The sequence below is a fragment of the Carcharhinus amblyrhynchos genome, chromosome 4 (assembly GCF_965287045.1).
Source record: "Carcharhinus amblyrhynchos chromosome 4, sCarAmb.v2.hapA, whole genome shotgun sequence".
NCBI classification, from domain to species: Eukaryota; Metazoa; Chordata; class Chondrichthyes; order Carcharhiniformes; family Carcharhinidae; genus Carcharhinus; species Carcharhinus amblyrhynchos.
The window spans coordinates 52,622,656-52,640,690 of record NC_137327.1 but is presented as its reverse complement, the minus strand read 5'-3'; the positions used below and the strand labels follow the sequence as shown (position 1 = coordinate 52,640,690).

At 41.7% G+C, this 18,035-nt stretch overlaps 1 protein-coding gene across 2 annotated transcripts in view; it reads left to right on the top strand.

Annotated features, from left to right (window-relative positions):
* The window catches only part of smpd3 (sphingomyelin phosphodiesterase 3), a 370,308-nt gene that overhangs the window by 289,569 nt on the left and 62,704 nt on the right, over positions 1-18,035 (top strand). For both annotated transcript variants that reach the window (XM_080187151.1, XM_080187150.1), the window contains exon 3: positions 7,674-9,301. In XM_080187151.1, coding sequence (XP_080043277.1) covers positions 7,961-9,301 — 1,341 coding nt within the window. In that variant the 5' untranslated portion in view covers positions 7,674-7,960. The remainder of the gene's footprint in view (positions 1-7,673; positions 9,302-18,035) is intronic.

The following is an 18,035-nucleotide window of genomic DNA, read 5'->3' as shown; positions in this document are numbered from 1 at the left end:
TTTCAATTAGATTTTAAAATTCTCTTCCTTATTTTCAAATCCTTCAGTGGTTCTATCTGTCTCAATCTTTGTGACCTTCTTCAGCCTTACAACCCTTTTAGATCTCTGTACTTCTTCAATTCTGGCATCGTGAACATTTTCAATTTTCATCTCTCCACCACTTGTGCTTTTGCCTTCATCTGTCTAGACTCTGAGCTCTAGAGTTCTCTCCCTAAATCTTGCCATCTCTCTCTACCTCTGCTCCTTTAAGATGCTTCTTAATGTCTACTTCGTTGACCAAACCTGTCCTAATTGTTTTAAATATTTGGTCTTGAGATGTGGGCATCACTGGCTAGGTCAGCAGTTATTGCCCATCCCTAATTGCCCTTGAGAAAGTGATGGTATGCTGCCTTCTTCAACTGCTACAGTCCATGTGTTATAGGAACACACACAGTGCTGTTAAGCAGGGAGTTCCAGGATTTTTACTGAACAACAGTGAAGAAACGGTGGTATAGTTCCAAGTTAGGATGGTCTGTGACCTGGAGGGGAACTTGCAAGTGATGGTGTTATTTTGCATCTGATGTCTTTGCCTTGTAGGTGGTAGAGGTGTGGGTTTGGAAAGCACTGACAAAGGAAGTTTGATGAATCACTGTGGTGCATCTTGTAGATGGTATGTACTGCAGCACTGTGTGTCAGTGCTGGAGGAAGTGAATGTTGGTGGATGGCGTGCCAATCAAGCAGGCTTATTTGTCTGGATGGTGTTAAATTTCTTGAGTGTTGATGGAACTGCACTCATCCAGGCAACTGGAGAGTATCCCATCTCACTCCTCACTTTTGCCTTGTAGAAGGTGGACAGGCTTTGGAGAGCCAAAGGATTAGTTACTTTCTGCAGAATCCCTAGCCTCTGACTGGTCTTGGAACCACAATATTTATATGGCTGATCCAATTCAGTTTTTGGTCAATGGTAACCCCAGGTTTTGAGTTTTTGTGTAGTTTGCAGACCTCTGTCTTTAAACAAACCCAGCAAGAGCTGAAAGCTGCTTTTCTCTGCTACAAACCTAGCTCCTTCCAGTAACCACATTGTCACATGACCCCATCAATCAACCTAATCAGAAACCCCAGGGGAAATCTTCATTCATAAACAAAAATCCATTAACTCTCTCCTATGTAAATGCTACAGAGCTAAAATGAGTAATTATCCTGTTCTCCCAGCATTTGAGCTGCATTCCCACCAGACATGCCGACTGTAGAAATATCTGAATTTTACAACATTCCGCTGAAACACAAAAAATATCAATAGCACACTACAATCACACTGGTTAGTAACTGAATACTTTGGGGTTTTTTTACAGTATTGGCAACGGTTTTGTGGCCCCCATTAGACTAGCTTTTAATTCCACATTTATTATTGGAATTTAAATTTCACCAACTACGGTGATGGGATTTGAACCTGTGTCCCTGAAGCATTAGTCCAGGCTCCTGGATTACTAGCCCTGTGACATCACTGCTATACCATTGTCTTCTCCTACTATTTCCTTATGTAGATCTGCGTAAAAAAAGCTGCCTCATTACACTCCTGTGAAGTATCTTGGGATGTTTTACTGTTTTAAAGGAGACATACAATTGCAATTTGTTGATGTTTGATTGGAATTACATCTCACACAGCATCAAACCCGAGAGGTGTGAGACTGCTTTCTCACACAGCTTCTCCCTGGAATGGTTGGCCCCCTCCAGTTTATATGGCTGTGAAAGCAAAATTGTGCATATCAGTACTGTGCTGTGTGACCACAAGTTGCTACAATCTGAGTTCCTGGAGCATCAATTCCATTTTAGTCTTCTAAGGATTAATAACATTGAAACCTTTCTTCTTATTTAAAAATCATTGCATGGCTATTCCTGGAGAAAGTGGTTGATTTCAGTGATGTTGCGAATGCAGCTGTGATGTTATGAATTAGGGATAACCTGGACACCAGGGATATTATGTGCTGAGCTGCATTTGCTGACAGCTTAGCACAGTTGTGTGATGGTGAAATGGTTAAGTGACATCTCAAAACTAAGACTGACAACACTTCAAAGCCAAATGTTCAATGCCCAGAATATGTTCCTTTATTGATTGGTTTTAAAACAATCAAAAAAAACCAATTAGTAATTACTACAGAATCATAGAAAAGAATCATAGAATTCCTACAGTGTAGAAAGAAGGCACTTGGCCTATCAAATCTGCACCATCTCTTCGACAGAGCATTTTACCCAGGCCCAATCCCTATAACCTCGTGGATTTACCCTGCTAATCCCTAACCTACATTTTTGGGATACCAGGAGGCAATTTAACATGGCCAATCCACCTAACCTGCACATGTTTGGCCTGTACAGCTGACACATTCCTTACTATAACCACTGAACATAATCCCCAGGTATTGAAGATGTATTGAAATAAAGAAGCTGACAGTTTTTTTTCCATGATTCCATTAATAGTATACAATCACATCCAACTGTTTAAAGACTCGAATCTCAGGCCTATTTTGGAGTAAATCTAATGTGAACTAAACTGGAATAATTAAAGGCCCCAGTTCCCTGTATATTCAGAACAAATTCACACCTCTGTAAATCTGGAAAGGGGATTGTGTTAAAATACTGATCTCCTGAAAATGTGAAATTCCATTTCGCCAATGTAACAGGATCTCAATAGTCCCACATAATGTTATGTTTAGAAATTTGTACTGTGAATTTTCTCTGAGGGCTAGATTTCATCTGTTTCAATTCAAGAGATCCAAAGCATTGGTTGGAAGTATAATAGCATAATGGCCTGAAAATGAATCTTGACTCACCACCAATAACAGATCGATAGGTTGGATATAAACAGAGGCTCAATCCTTTTCCTACCGCCACCAACACAATAACAGACAAATAAACTGGTTATGCAATACACTCAATAAAATCCTTGGTGATCAATATTGGGTTTGCTAATAGTGGAAATCCTATTTTCTATTCATTCTTGGATGTTCGGCTCTGAGCAGCCTCCTACGTCACTATTCATTTTGTTTGATTCTTTTATTTGTGATTTCTGGTCAGCAGTAACAGCAAAATACAGTGGATGATTTGGCTAGTTAGCTTTTAGTGGGAACCGATTGTTTATCAAGTTAGGACAGTACAAGTCCTAAAGTGAGTCACTTTCAGCACGTCAGATGTGCTACTTAGGAAATTTTTTTTTGAATGATTTCCCAAAATGTAATTTTCATATATTAACTTTAATGGATGGAAATTCTGGGATTACACAGTTTCCAAATAGATAATTCCAGTGTGAACCGGAATAGATGCTGCAGGATCTTTACCCTTGTAATGTTTGCCTTTTAACTGTGCTGATTGATGTGCGAACATAAAGTGGTTATGTACATGAAACAATAGACTTTCAGGAAATAGAATAGCAGGGCAGAGAAAGCCAGTGATTTTACACTTTTATGGTATACTTTCACAATGATGCCTCCATCTTCAGAGCTCTGCTCATAGCCCCTAATAGTCCATAAGTAATGGAGAGAGAGTACCAACAACAATAACAATCCTCAGGGCCTAGCCAGTTCCTTCAATCTTAGAGGGAAGGAAATTAGGCATGTGCAAATGGCCAGAATGTGGTGAAGCAGAGATCTCGGAGTTGTTGTAGGTTTGAAGAGATGAATGTGGTGAAGCCATAGAGGGATTTGAAATCAAGGATAAGAATTTTAAAATCTGATTTTTAAAATGTACAGCAGTTTGAAAAGTGGCCAGATTGATTGTTGTCGCTTATCTTGGGTACCACAAGCTGTTAGATTTCGCCTATTCCAACAGTCAGATCTTGTGTGTACTGCTAATATTGTATAAGGTATAGTATTGAGAGAACAGCTACACAACAACACTCCTTATTTAGAATAAATATATTTGACTAAGTTTTGGAATCAGTGGAAGAGACAAGGATATAAATGTTGTTGTAATGAACAAGAGTACAGAATCAATAATGAGACTGTCCCAAACCAGCTGTCAAACTCCAGCCTGTGTATTTGCATTTATAGGGGACACAACAGTATTAAGAAAATACTGTGTACAGTTCTTGTTATAGAAAGAGTGCAGGAAAGATTTACTAGGATGCTATCGGGACTTGATGGTTTGAGTTATTGGGATGGCATTATGGCACAGTGGTTAGCGCTGCTATTCACAGCGCAAGGGACCTGGGTTAGAATCCTGGCTTGGGTCACTGTCTGTGTGGAATTTGCATGTTCTTCCCGTGCCTCCACGTGTTTCCTCCAAGTTCACCAGTTTCCTCCCACTGTCCGAAAGATATGCTGGTTAGGTGCATTGGCCATGCTAAGTTCTCCCTCAGCGTACCTGGAGTGTGGCAACCAGGGGCTTTTCACAGTAACTTCATCGCAATGTTAATATGAGCCTACTTGTGATTAATAAATAAACTTTAACTTTATAAGGAGAGGCATGTTAAACTGGGATTTTTTCCTTGGAGTGTAAGAGGCTTAGGGGTGATCATATAGAGGTCTATAAAGTAATGAGGAGCGTAGATAAAGTAGATAGTCAACATCTTTTCCCAAACGTAGAGGAGTGTAAAACTAGAGAGCATAGGTTTAAAGTGAGCAGGAAGAGTTATAACATGGTACAGAGGGCATTTTTTTCATGCAGAGGATAGTGTTGCAATAAGCTGCCAGAGGTGGTAGTAGAGGCGGGTACAATTTTGTCTTTTAAAAAGCATTTAGACAGTTACATAGGTAAGGTGAGTATAGAGGGATATGTCCAAACATGGGCAACTGGGACTAGCTTAGCGGTAAAAAACTGGGCAGCATGGACAAATTGGGCCAAAGAGCCTGTTTCCATGCTGTAAACCTCTATGATTCCTTGACTTTCCCCAAACTCTTCCGGATATTGATTTTGTATATTAAAAAAGGGTTGTTATCACAATTTGATTGAGTTCCAAGTGCTGAGCAGGTCTGTGGCTAGAAGCTAATAATGCCCCCTGCCAAATACTGCATTAAAAAGTCTGACAACACCAGGTTTTAGTCCAACCGATTTATTTGATAGTACTCACAAGCTTTCGAGGTTTCCCTCTTCGTCAGGTGAATGGAGAGTTCTGGCCTCAGACAGAGCATATAAAGCACAGACAGTAATCTCTAAGCTGTCTGTGCTTTATATGCTCTGTCTGAGGCCAGAACTCTCCATTCACCTGACGAAGAGGGAAACCTCGAAAGCTTGTGAGTATTATCAAATAAATCGGTTGGAATAAAACCTGGTGTTGTCAGACTTTTTACTGTGTTTACGCCAGTCCAACGCCGGCATACCCACATCATAAATACTGCATTAGTCAGCACTGTCAGGCCCTCCAGCTCTTAACAGGGCCATGCCTGAACTTTGGCCTCAGGCCATGGTGTAATTAAGAGTTCAGTGAGCCATTAGGATGGTAATGTGCATAACTGAATGTTGAATAACTGACACTTCATGTAAATCATAAGAATTGATTAGTGATTGGTAGAAGTTTGCAGCACACCAAGTTATAATAAAAATATGCTGAGACTGCTCTACCTATGTAAAATGTTGAAAAGAGATTTGATGAATGTGTTTCAAATCAAGACAAGACAGAGTCGATAGGGAGAAGCTGTTCCCATTGACAGGTTGAGAACTAAACTATACGGATTTAAGACAATTTACAAAAGATCAAAACAAGAAAGAAAAGCATTTTACACAGTGAGTGGTTATAATCTGGAATGGACTGTCTGAGAGTGTGGTAGTGGCAGGTTCAATCCTGGCTTTCAGAAGGAAATTGGTTAAATATCTGAAGGGAAAACATTTGTAGGACTGCATGAAAAGGATGGGGGTGTGAGGCGAGCTAAATTTCTCTTACATAAAGTGGCACAACACAACAGGCTGAATGGCCTCCTTCTGTGCTGTAACATTTTATGGTTCTATAGGGTTGTTAGTGGGTGAAGTAATCATGTCACTGGATGGTGTTCATGCTCAAGTTTCTGATGGCTATTGACAATGAACTTCCCATATTTATGTATTCATTCTTGATATACGGATGTTGCCGTAAGGATATGCCTAATTCCTATTGAAAAGGTAGTGGTGAACAGTCCTCTTGAAACATCTGATGAATTTACACTCAGTGCTGTGAGCGAGAGCTCCAGGATTTTGTTCCAGTGACAGTGAAGGAGCAGTGATATAGTTCCAAATCAGGATGGTGTGTGATGTAGAGGAAAATTTCAGGTGGTGGTGTTCCCATGTACCTGCTGCCTTTGCTTTTCTAAGCAAGAGGTCAGGGATTTGGAAAGTGGCAAGTGGTGCATTCTGTAGGTGATACTGCAATCACTACACAATACTTATGGTGGTGGTACTAATCAAGTGGGTTGCTTTGTCCTGGGTATTATGTTTTGAGTTTTGTTGAAACTACACTCATCCAGACAAGTGGAAGGTACTCCACCATACTCTTGACTTGTACCTTATAGATTTTGGATAAGCTTAGGGGAGGCCGGGGTTGAGTTATGACAGAATATCCAGCCTCTAACTTGCAGTATTTATGTGGCAAATTAAGTTACTGGTCAATGATAACACCGTGTAGATTATGGGGGAGTCATCAATGGTAATCCCATCAAATATCAAGGAGAGATGTTTAGATTCTGTCTTTTTGTAGACAATTATTATTTGCTACTTGTATTGCGTTTGATTTCTTGTCACATAAAAACTTAAGCCTGAAGGTTGTGCGAGTCTTGCTCTGTGCAACATTGAGTGGTTTAGTATCTAATGAGTTGCAAGTGGAATCAAACAATGTACAATCATCAGTGGCCATCTCCACTTCTGACCTTATGAGGAAATACCTGAAAACGGTTGGGCGTAGGACACTGCCCTGAGAAACTCCTATTCTAGGGTTGAGATGATTGGTCTTACAACAATCACAGCATCTTCCTCCATATCAAGTATTACTCCAACCAATGGAGACTTTCTCCCTGATTTCCATTAACTTCAATTTTGCTAGGGCTCCTTAATGCGACACTCAGTCAAACGCTGCCTTATTGTCAATGCAGGAATTCCGTTTTTCTGTGTGCGTTTTGGACAACGCTGTTATTTGGTCTGAAGCAAGTTGTCCTGGTTAAAACCACAAGTAAGTTTTGATGAATAAATTCCACTTGAGAGCAGTGGCTCAGGCGATTATTGATGGCTGATGGCCCCTATCTCAAATATGGCAGTGAAAGATTCGGAGTGATTGTAATTTTACCTGTGTGATCTGCAAAAACCTGCAGCAAAAAGTCAGAAGAATTGATGCAGTACTGTTTTTTGAGGAAACAAAGGTGTCGAATACCCTTGTTCCCTGTGTGATGCTGTTATCCATGATGTGAAATTCTTTGATTCTGTTATGGCGTTCCCAAAGGGCGAACAGTATTAATAATTTAATATACTTTTAAAAAGTATTTTACATTCTAAAATATGTGTTGCCTATTTATTAGAACACACTATTGGAGGACTGGTTAAATGCAACATTTCTTATCTCCAGACCTCTGGAGAATGGGAAAGTGAGCACTCAGGGCATTTATGTGTACCTGGACAGTCGTTAATTTGCATGTTTTAACAAATAGTAACAAATCCAGAACCCACAGTGTACACCCTCATCAGCACAATACAGAGTTCAGTTCATGCTATTGATAATAATTTTTATTTTGCTCTTCCTGTAGGTGATTTCCTGCTGCCGTTCTGTGAAAAGATGTATTAAGCTGAACTATTTCCAATGGGCTTTGAATGGATCTGCACAGACCAGACCTGTATAGTCTCGAATTTTTGAGAAGCAGCTCATTAAGCTTATTAACCACTGATCCTTGTAGGTCTTCGCTTCCCTTAAAAAGAAAATGGTGAAATTATCTCCTAGGTGATTGAATCTAGAGATACCTGTCAACTTTTCCAATACAGTGATGACTCTGACATGATGTAGGAGTTTGTAAACTGCAGCCATCATTCTGTTGCCATGGTTTTGTACGCATCCACTTTTCCAAATTCCTTCTTACAAACTCTTCACTCCCTGGCCTGGGCACTTATATTTCCCTGCTATTGGTTGACAGACCGGCTGTTGGTGTCCTTTCTGCCTACCACCTATGAGAAACATCAAAGAGGAGATGATCCATGTTACTTACGAGCACTCTGTCTTACCATTATCATTCCTATCTGCCTGGCATTGTTGATTGCTTCTCTGCCATTTGCATTGATAGGCTTTGTGATCTGGGCCCCTCTCCAATCTGCCCGGAGGCCATATGTTTACTCAAAATTTGAGGAGAAATCTGAAGCTGGTGTGGCAACGGGGCCTGGCTATTGGAAAGCAGCAGGTGGAAGGAGCTTCTGCTTTGCCACAGCCAATGTCTGCCTGTTGCCAGATTCCTTGGCCCGTTTCACCAACCTCTCCAACACCCAGATTAGATCCTGGGAAGTCGGCAAAAGGATCCGAAACGGGGCCAGCCGGCCTCAGATTAAGATTTACATTGATTCCCCAACCAACACATCCATAAGTGCAGCAAGCTGGAGCAGCCTGGCGTGCCCGCAAGGTGGTGAGAATGTCAACCACGCAATCAGTGCAGGCATCAGAAGAACTTCGTCCATGGATTGTAAAGGAGATAACTTTATTGGCAACTGCAGTGAGGATGGCAAGGAATCCAAGCATGGATGGGAGCAAAATGATGGGGATAGCAATTCCTGCATTGTTCGCATCAGTGGTGATGAGGCAGCCCAATTTCCCAGCAAGGAGGTAGACACCTCTGGTGTGCAGGACACCATAACCGAGCCTACGGAGCAGCTGGGGGAAAATGAAACTGAAGATGAAAAATGCCAGACCCCCAACCATAAACAGAGAGAAGGGGATGGTTTCAGTTTAGATAGCAACACTACTTCTAGAGAATCTCTGATCAAGTTCAGGATTGCCGATGGTTCAATGGATAGCAGTGGTGCCCCCAGTAACAAATTTGTCTACAAGGCCTCAGTCATGAAGAAGGCTTCACTAAAAAAAAGGAGGCACCTGGGTGACACATTTGACCATGAGCTTTCAGCTTTCTTCCCTGCTAACCTGGACTTCCTCTGCCTCCAGGAGGTGTTTGACAAGCGTGCAGCAGAGAAGTTGAAAGTGCAATTAAATCCCTACTTTCAGTATATACTATATGATGTGGGGAGGTATGCTTGGCACAGCTGCTGCAGCTTCAAGTTTTTGAACAGTGGGCTATTTTTTGCAAGCCGTTACCCAATTTTAGATGTTGAATTTAAGTGTTATCCTAATGGGAAAGGAGATGATTCGCTGGCAGACAAGGGTGCCCTGTTTGTTAAGGTAGGCCGCAATTGTTGGAAATGTCTATTTGTCTTCAAGACAAAAGGAATTGTTTAAAAAAAAACTAATGCTGAGTGAGACAACACATGGGGAATAACTGACAATAGCAACTTGTATTTATATGTCTCCTTTAAAGTAATAAAAATCCATTGAACTTCACAGGACATTATAAAACTAAATTTAACACCAAGCCATATAAGGAGATTTTAGTGCAGATTTCCAAAAGGTTAAAGAGAGATTTTATCTTAAGTGCCTTAAAAAAAGGGAAGAGAGCTAAAGAGGCAGATAGACTTAGGGAAGGATTTCTAGATCTTGGGGCCTAAGTGGTTGAAAACACCAATGATGGAGTGATTAAAATTAAGGATACTAAAAGGCCAGAATTAGAACAGTGTAAGTACTTCTTGGAGCGTGGGGCTGGAAGAAATCAGAGGTAGGGATTTACTTAGTACATATATATAGATTTTAATATTTTGAATGCAGGCAAAGCTAGCTTTAATGTCCATTCCTAATGTTTAACATATACTGAATGCATAGAAAGTAATGCATTCACTTGTTATATAGTATTGTAAAATGGTTACAGCACAAAAGGAGGCCATTCGGCCTGTTGAGAGCAGTCCAGCAAGACCCATTCCCCTGGCCTTTCTCTGCATCTTCTGCAGTTTTATTTTCCTTTAAGGAGGACTAGCTAGGATAAATGCATGGGGTTATGGTGAAAGGGCCTAGGTAGAATTGTGGTCGGTGTGGATCCAATGGGCAGTATGACCCCCTCCTGCGCTATAGGGATTCTATGATTCTATGATAAGTATTTACTTCAAGTAATTCCCTTTTGAAAGCCAAAACTAGATCATAGCCACTCACTACATAGAAAAGATTTTCCTTATGTCGCCTTTGTTTCTTTTGCGAATCTCCTTAAATCTGTGTCATCTAGTTCTTGACCCATCTGCCAGTGGAAATGGTTTATCCTGTCTAGACTCATTGAATCTCCTCTCAACCTTCCTGTCTAAGGAGAACAACCCCAGTTTCTCCAATCTAACCACTTAACTGAAGTTCCTCATTACTGAAACCATTCTGACAAATCTTTTCTTCAGTCTCCCTAAAGATTTCACATTCTTTCTAAAATATAGTAACCAGAATTGGGCACAACACTCTTGTGCCTAAATCAGTATTTAAAACAGATTCATCATGACTTCTGTACTTTTATACTCAATGTCTCTATTTAACCTGTATGTTTATTTAGCCACTTTCACAACCTGCCCTAAACCTTAAGTTATTTATGCACATGTACCCTATTTTTCTCTGTTTCTGCACCGTCTTTAGAATTGTACCCTTTAGATAATACTGTTCCTCCTCTTTCTTCCTACCATAATATATTACTTTGCTCTTTTCTGCATTAAATTTTGTCTACCAGTGGCTGACCATTTCACTTATGTCAAATTTTGAATTAGTACCCTACACATCCAAAGCCAAGCCATTAATATGTATCAGAAAAGGCAGTGGTCCTGGTAGCAACACGTAGGGAACTCTATTGCCTATCTTTCTCCAGTCTGAGAAGTAATCATTCACCACTATGTTTAATGTCCTTCAGCCAATTTCATATCCATGTTGCCACTGCCCATTTATTCCATGGCCTTTGACTTCACTGACAATCCTGTTATTTGGCACTGTATCAAATGCCTTTTGGAAGCCCATATACACCACATGAATGCCCTTATCAATCCATTGTTACCCAAAAAACTCAATCAAGGTGGTATATATCTATGTATATAGTGTGTTTAACATGGTTTGCCTTTAACAATCAATTCTTTGTTTCCCTAAGATGTAAAAGAGTTATTTAAGCAGGAGAAAATGAATTGCAAAGAATAAGAAAAACCATTGTAAACATACACAGTAAATACCAGATATTATAAATGTTTAACTCAACCATCAGCTTCAAAACAACAAAACCCACACAGCCATGATGCAGAACTTCCTTCCTCAAGTTTAACCATAACAGCTGAAGAACACCAAAGAGGGAGAGGTGTGAGTAATAAAACAAAGCTACATTAACCTTGCAAAACTACGGAAGTGCAAAGACAGCTGCTTGAATTTTAGTTTTATTTGTGAGATATACCATGAGTAATTTATGTACAAGCGCTGTCCACTGAATCTTTGAAACTCTATAAATTACAAAGGCATTAAGTTACCAAGCATGAAATACATAAGCAAAGCAATGTTCATTTTTGTAATCTTTGACTAATGTTTACACACAAAAAATTGTTGAATTACAGGGGGTTTATACAATTTCTATGATATGGCTGGGGGGGGCCTCAGAAGCAAAAGAATTGAGAAGCCCTGGTATGTTATGAGGTTAGAGATCAGGTAATTAGCAACAGCCTGTGTGTTGAACGTGCTAACCAGCATTCAGTATTTTAATCTGATCTCTGTCTCTGCTTCAGCTAAAAAGTCATAATTGATTGATGACAATTTTACAGAACTTAACCAGTGTATTTTTCAGGTGTATGCTGGAATTTAATAATACATTAGGAACAAACCCATAAATGAAGTGTTACTTCCAAGCAATACACATTGGGCACTGTTCACAATTGTTCCATCTAAGTATCCTGGGGAAACCCCTGAGAGGAGAAGATAATCAGTGGAATTTTCCCCAAAAAAAACAAAGCCATAATGGCGAGAATAATGGAATGATCTGCACCAGTCTCTCAGGCACGCTCCACACCGCAATTGTCTCACACTCTTGTCTCTCCCGACATGCTTTGCCTTCATGACACATTTTATGATCGTGATCCGCCTTGTATGACCCCTCCCTTCATAGCCCTCTCCGTCATAGCTCCTCTGCATAGCCCCGACTCAGGTTCCATCCCCTTGGCACTGCCCCAGCATACTGGCAGTGCCCAACTGGCACCACTGGGTGCCCCACTGACATGTCTGGTGGCCACTGCCAGGGTGTCCATTGACCACTGCTAGGGTGTCTGGTGAGCACCACCAGTATGCCAGATTGGCCTTGCCAGATGGGCCCTGTCTGGCCATACCCCTGACCATCCAGGGGCTTCAATGCCCTTCCAATTCCCCAGCATGATCATTTGCACCTGGTCTCTGCTAATGAAGACCAGTACTGGTTCTTGCCATTACCGAGCGGTGCCTGAAGACCGGAAGATTCCGTGTGCTGGGAGTTGAACAGGCTATGCATGTTTAATGCTACTTTAAATATGCTGTCCAGTTCGCACCATTAGAAAGGGGTCAGGAGAATTGCAACCTCTTTGGTGCTGGGTATGAAACCGATTTTTTAGGCCCCCAAACTATTTTCTTGGACTGGCGCAATTCCTGCCAAATAGGGCAAAGCCCCCAATGAGCTGGTAGAGGATAGGCAGGATATTTAACAAATACTTTGCTTCAGTGTTTTAAAAGGAAATGGATATTAAAAAGACTTGCATTTATTTAGTGCGTTCCATGACCACCAGCATCTTAAATGGTTTTATAGCCAATAAAGTATTTTGAAATGTAGTCACTGTTGTAATTTAGAAAAGGTGGCAGCCAATTTGTACACAACAAACTCCCACAAACAGCAATGTGATAATGACTAGATAATCTGTTTATGTGAAATTGATTGGGGGTTAAATATTGGTTAAGGCAGAAAGGTTAACTACCCTGCTCTTCTTCAAAATAGTGCCAAAAGATCTTTTACATCCACCCAAGCAGGCAGCTGGGGCCTCAATTTAATGTCTCACCTGAAAGATTGCAACTCTGACAGTACAGCATTCCCACAGTACTACACTGGAATATCAGACTTGACCTTTGTGCTTAAGCCCTGGAGTGGGTGAAGGAACAGTACTTTGCTAATGATACTAAGCTAGGTGGGGCAGTAAGCTGTGGGGAGGACACAGTAAGACTGCAGAGAGATAGAGACAAGTAAAGTGAATAGGTAGCAAGATCATATTACTGGACCTAGTGACGGGAAGTGTTCAGGTATTCATTTTAGTCATAAGAGTAGAAAAGCGGATATTTTTAAAGGTGTGAAACATGTAAGCCTTGATGTCCAAAGAGACTTGTATGTGTTTGTACAAGGAGCATAGAAAGTAGCATACAGGAGCAGCATGCAATCAGGAAGGCTATTGGCATTTGGTGAATGCCCCATAATTGAATAAAATTTTAAATCTGGGAAAGACAGATTTTGGATCACTCAGGGATTTAAGAGATATGGGTGATGGGTAATGGTGGTGTTGGTGTTGGGGGTGAGGAGAGAGGGAGGTTAATAATTCAGTGGGAGGTAAATTGACTATGTTTTTGAATGTTCATGTAATTCTTTCTAACTTTGTGAGACCTTTTAGCAGACAGGCAGCATGGCTGCAAAGAGACAAATCTTCTCTGCTGACTGCATAGGCAAGAGCACCTCTACTTCAGCTGCCATTCTCGGGCGGGCATGTAGGGGAATGGATGCTCAGCTGCTTTGTCACTCTCCTGAAAGGTTTCATTTCTCTTTTTGTTTTTGATCTCTTTGTTAAACCCCTTTTCAGAAGATAAAAGACCCATAAGATTTTAGAAAGGTGAGTTAGCACTTTTGAAGTGAATTGGTAACATGTGGGTTATAGATCATTTGTGGAATATTTTTGTTAATTTAGATAATTATTGTTTTAAAAGTTTTTTATTTATTAGTCACAAGTAGGCTTACATTAACACTGCAATGAAGTTACTGTGAAAATCCCCTAGTCACCACATTCCGGTGCCTATTTGGGCACACTGAGGGAGAATTTTAGCATGGCCAATCCACCCAACCAGCATATTTTTTGGATTGTGGGAGGAAACCAGAATGCCCGGAGGAAACCCACGCAGACATGGGGAGACCGTGTAAACTCCACATAGACAGTAACCCAAGCCAGGAATCGAACCCGGGTCCCAGGCATTGTGAGGCAGTAGTGCAAACCACTGTGTCACCAAGCCACCCTAGAAGGAGTAAATCTTTGCAAACAAGGCTGAAACCTGTTCAAGCATGATGGAGATTGTGTGGTCAGCTGGAGGGTCCTCCTCAGAAGAGGAGGTGAGTGTAGGAAGCAATAGAAGAACATAAGAACTAGGAGCAGGAGTAGGCTATCTGGCCCCTCGAGCCAGCTCCACCGTTCAATAAGGTCATGGCTGATCCTTTTGTGGACTCAGCTCCACTTACCCGCCTGCTTACCATAAACCTTAATTACTGTTCAAAAATGTATCTATCCTTGTCTTAAAAACATTCAATGAAGTAGCCACAACTGCTTCACTGGGCAGGGAATTCCATAGATTCACAACCCTTTATGTGAAGGAATTCCTCCTTAACTGAGTCCTAAATCTGCTTCTCCTTATTTTGAGGCTATGCCCCCTAGTTCTAGTTTCGCCCCCTAGTGGAAACAACTCCCTGCTTCTATCTTATCTATTCCCTTCATAATCTTATATGTTTCTGTAAGATCTCCCCTCATTCTTCTCAATTTCAATGAGTATAGCCCCAGTCTACTCAGTCTCTCCTCATAGGCCAACCCTTTCAACTCTGGAATCAACCTAGTGAATCTCCTGTCCACCCCCTCCAGTGCCAGTATATTCTTTCTCAAGTAAGGAGACCAAAACTGTACACAGTACTCCAGGTGTGGCCTCACAGCACCTTATACAGCTGCAACATAATCTCGCTGTTTTTAAACTCCATTCTTCTGGCAATGAAGGACAAAATTCCATTTGCCTTCTTAATTACCTGCTGCACCTGCAAACCAACTCCTTCAGATTCCTGCACAAGGATATCCAGGTCCCTCTGCACAGCAATATGCTGTAATTTTTTGCCATTTAAATAATAGTCCATTTTGCTGTTATTCCTATCGAAATGGATGACGTCACATTTACCACCATTGTACTCCATCTGCCAGACCTTCACCCACTCACTTAGACTATCTATGTCCCTTTGCAGACTTTCAGCATCCTCTGCACACTTTGCTTTTCCACCCATCTTAGTGTCATCTGCAAATTTTGACACATTATACTTGGTTCCCAACTCCAAATCATCTATGTAAATCGTAAACAATTGCAGTCCCAACACTGATTCCTGAGGCACTCCATTAGGAGACCATTTGCTTGTAAACACCATTTTAGACCCTGCTCTCAGGACCAAGAAGTCAGAAGGGGTGGAGGGCCAGCAGGTATTGCAAGGAAGAAGGATCATGAGAAAGCACCGATACCCAGCTGGTAAAGTATACAGGCAGTGATCATGCTACTTGGACATGACAGGTCAGTATCAAAGAATGCTCTGCCGTTCCAGAGAAACAGTCACCTCTATCTCCAACATGGTCAGCCCTGAGATAGCCTGAAACTGTTGTGGATAGCTGTCCAATGCCACTGAACCTGAAGGCGATAGTAGCCCTGAACTTCTATGCCTCAGGATCATCCCAAGGGTCAGTGGGAGCTCTCTGCAGTGTTTTGTGTACAGCTGTGTCAAGTTGTTTACAGATGCTGTCTTCCAAAGAGTGAACACCTTAATTCAGTTCAAGACAGATCAAACCAGTGAGGCAGAGCAAACCAGAGGTTTTGCTGCAATAGCAGGATTTCTGAAAATTTAGGGAGACATTGCTCACATGTGCCTATCAAGGCAGCGGTGGGGAAGCCTTTGTGACTAGAAAGGAATTCCACTCGCTAAACGGTTGTGTGCAACCACAAGCAGGTTTGTATCCTTGTGCTCCATATCTTGGAATCTGCCATGATGTCTACTTCCTGAGTGACCCTCTAGGTGTTAAGGTTGTTCATGGCATCAGTTGGAGGGCAAATCTATTCACTAAAAACTGACACCGCCCAGGTGCCCAAGGACTCCTGCCAATGACAGCAATAATCATGGTCAGGCCTTCACAAGGGCAATCATTGAAAGGACAATGGGCCTGCTCAAAATGATGCCTGAATCATTCAGGCGGATCACTGCAATATCCTCCAAAATATGTTTCCCTGATTATAGAAGTCTGCTATGCCCTACACCCCTCTTTAAGGGGTCTCTTTGGGGGTGAATTCAGTGATGTTGTTCCAAAGGACACAGTGCTGATTTTGAGAAGGTATCTGATCTGTCCCAGGGTGAGAAGCAAGATGCAGAATTGAGGAAGGTTATGGGAACCAGGGATTCTTTGATTCAGAGGACGTTCCAAAAGGATTCCAAATCCAAGAGTCCAAATAATCTCAAGCAGATTGCCATCTTATTGCTTTTTGTTCTGAGGTTCTCCTGTCACCCTCCACACATGCCCCTCCCTCTGAAATAAACATTTTAGCCTAGTCTATGTATTACGCATGATTCCCAGACCTCCTCCCTAACAATTTCATAAAGCACTCTAAAGCCATTTCACATGATCTCACATTTTAATAATGAAGTGTGAGATATAAATACACCATTACACATGTGTCAATGAGAAATGATTCGTTTGTGATCATAGTGACTTAAATTTCCGCTTACGAATGCTACGCCTTGGTGCTTCCCCCTGGCTACCAGAATGCATGTTTGAAACGTATATATGCCCTCCCTCAGTTGCACATCCTTTAGATTGCAGATGGACCTCAAGGACCATCTTTTGACATCAGAGGAAGACCTGCGCTCACATGCATTCATGTCACATTCTTCCTCTGCACTGTGCACTAGTGCAGCTACAGGCACATATGCATTAAGCGTTAACACAACAGTTCTGAAGCAGATGAGAGTGCACATTGGTGAAGGCATGTATCAGTCTTTTGAGGAGCTGATGGAGTCCCCAGTGCACGAACAATTGGAGGTTTGTGTAGGCACCAACTGGGTTGGAGAGTCCAGCACCATGGTTGGGCACTCCTCATTTGTCACCTTCTGTTCAAATGCAAGTCACTGGCAGTGTGGTGAAAGAGCTGCTGCTATCATCAGGAGCATCCTGAGAAGAGATCCCAAATCCATGGAGCTGCAAATTGTCACATGAGGTTTGTTTGAAGCTCCCTGCTCACCAGAAATGGATGGAGTGCCGGCAGAGTCACTAGGTGCCACATCTATCTCTTACAGTAACAGTGACCTGCCAATGTGTTGGCTCATAGGTCTAAATGCAACCCAAAAAATCCCTGATTAAGTTCCTGGAGCTGCCTCTCCATCAGACTCACCTTCTCTCTATGGAGGAGGTTGTGTATTTACAAATCTGGGTAATGCAGTGCTGATGCTTCACATGGACTTCTCCAATATAGATTTCCACATGGACTTATCTAATAGGCATGCAAGCCCTCAGGCCTTTGTGTGCCTTCCACTGGGTATCCAGCGTTGCAGCTGAATAGATGATTCCATCATTTGCCTTGGGTTCAGCATCATCCTAACTTCCAGCAATGCTCCAATTGTTGGCGTACTGGGGACTCCATGCCTCCACCAGCTCCTCGAGAGATTGTGATATGCCTTCACCAATGTGCACTCTCATCTGCTTTAGAACAGTTATGTGTTAACGCTTAACGCATGTGTGCCTGTAGCTGCACTGGTGCACAGGAAGAATGTGACACAGGTGCATTTGAGCGCAGGTCATCCTCTGATGTCAAGAGATGGTCCTTGGGGCCCATCTGCAATCTAAAGGATCTACAACTGAGGGAGAGCATATATATGTTTCAAACATGCATTCTGGTAGCTTCTCAGAATGGATAGCTGGTTGAGCAAAGAATTCTGAACTGATGAGTAATTGGGGTTTGTGCATTTTACATGTCAGCCTAATAACTGTTTGTGCCACATCTCTTATATTCTCCCCAGTCTCTTCCT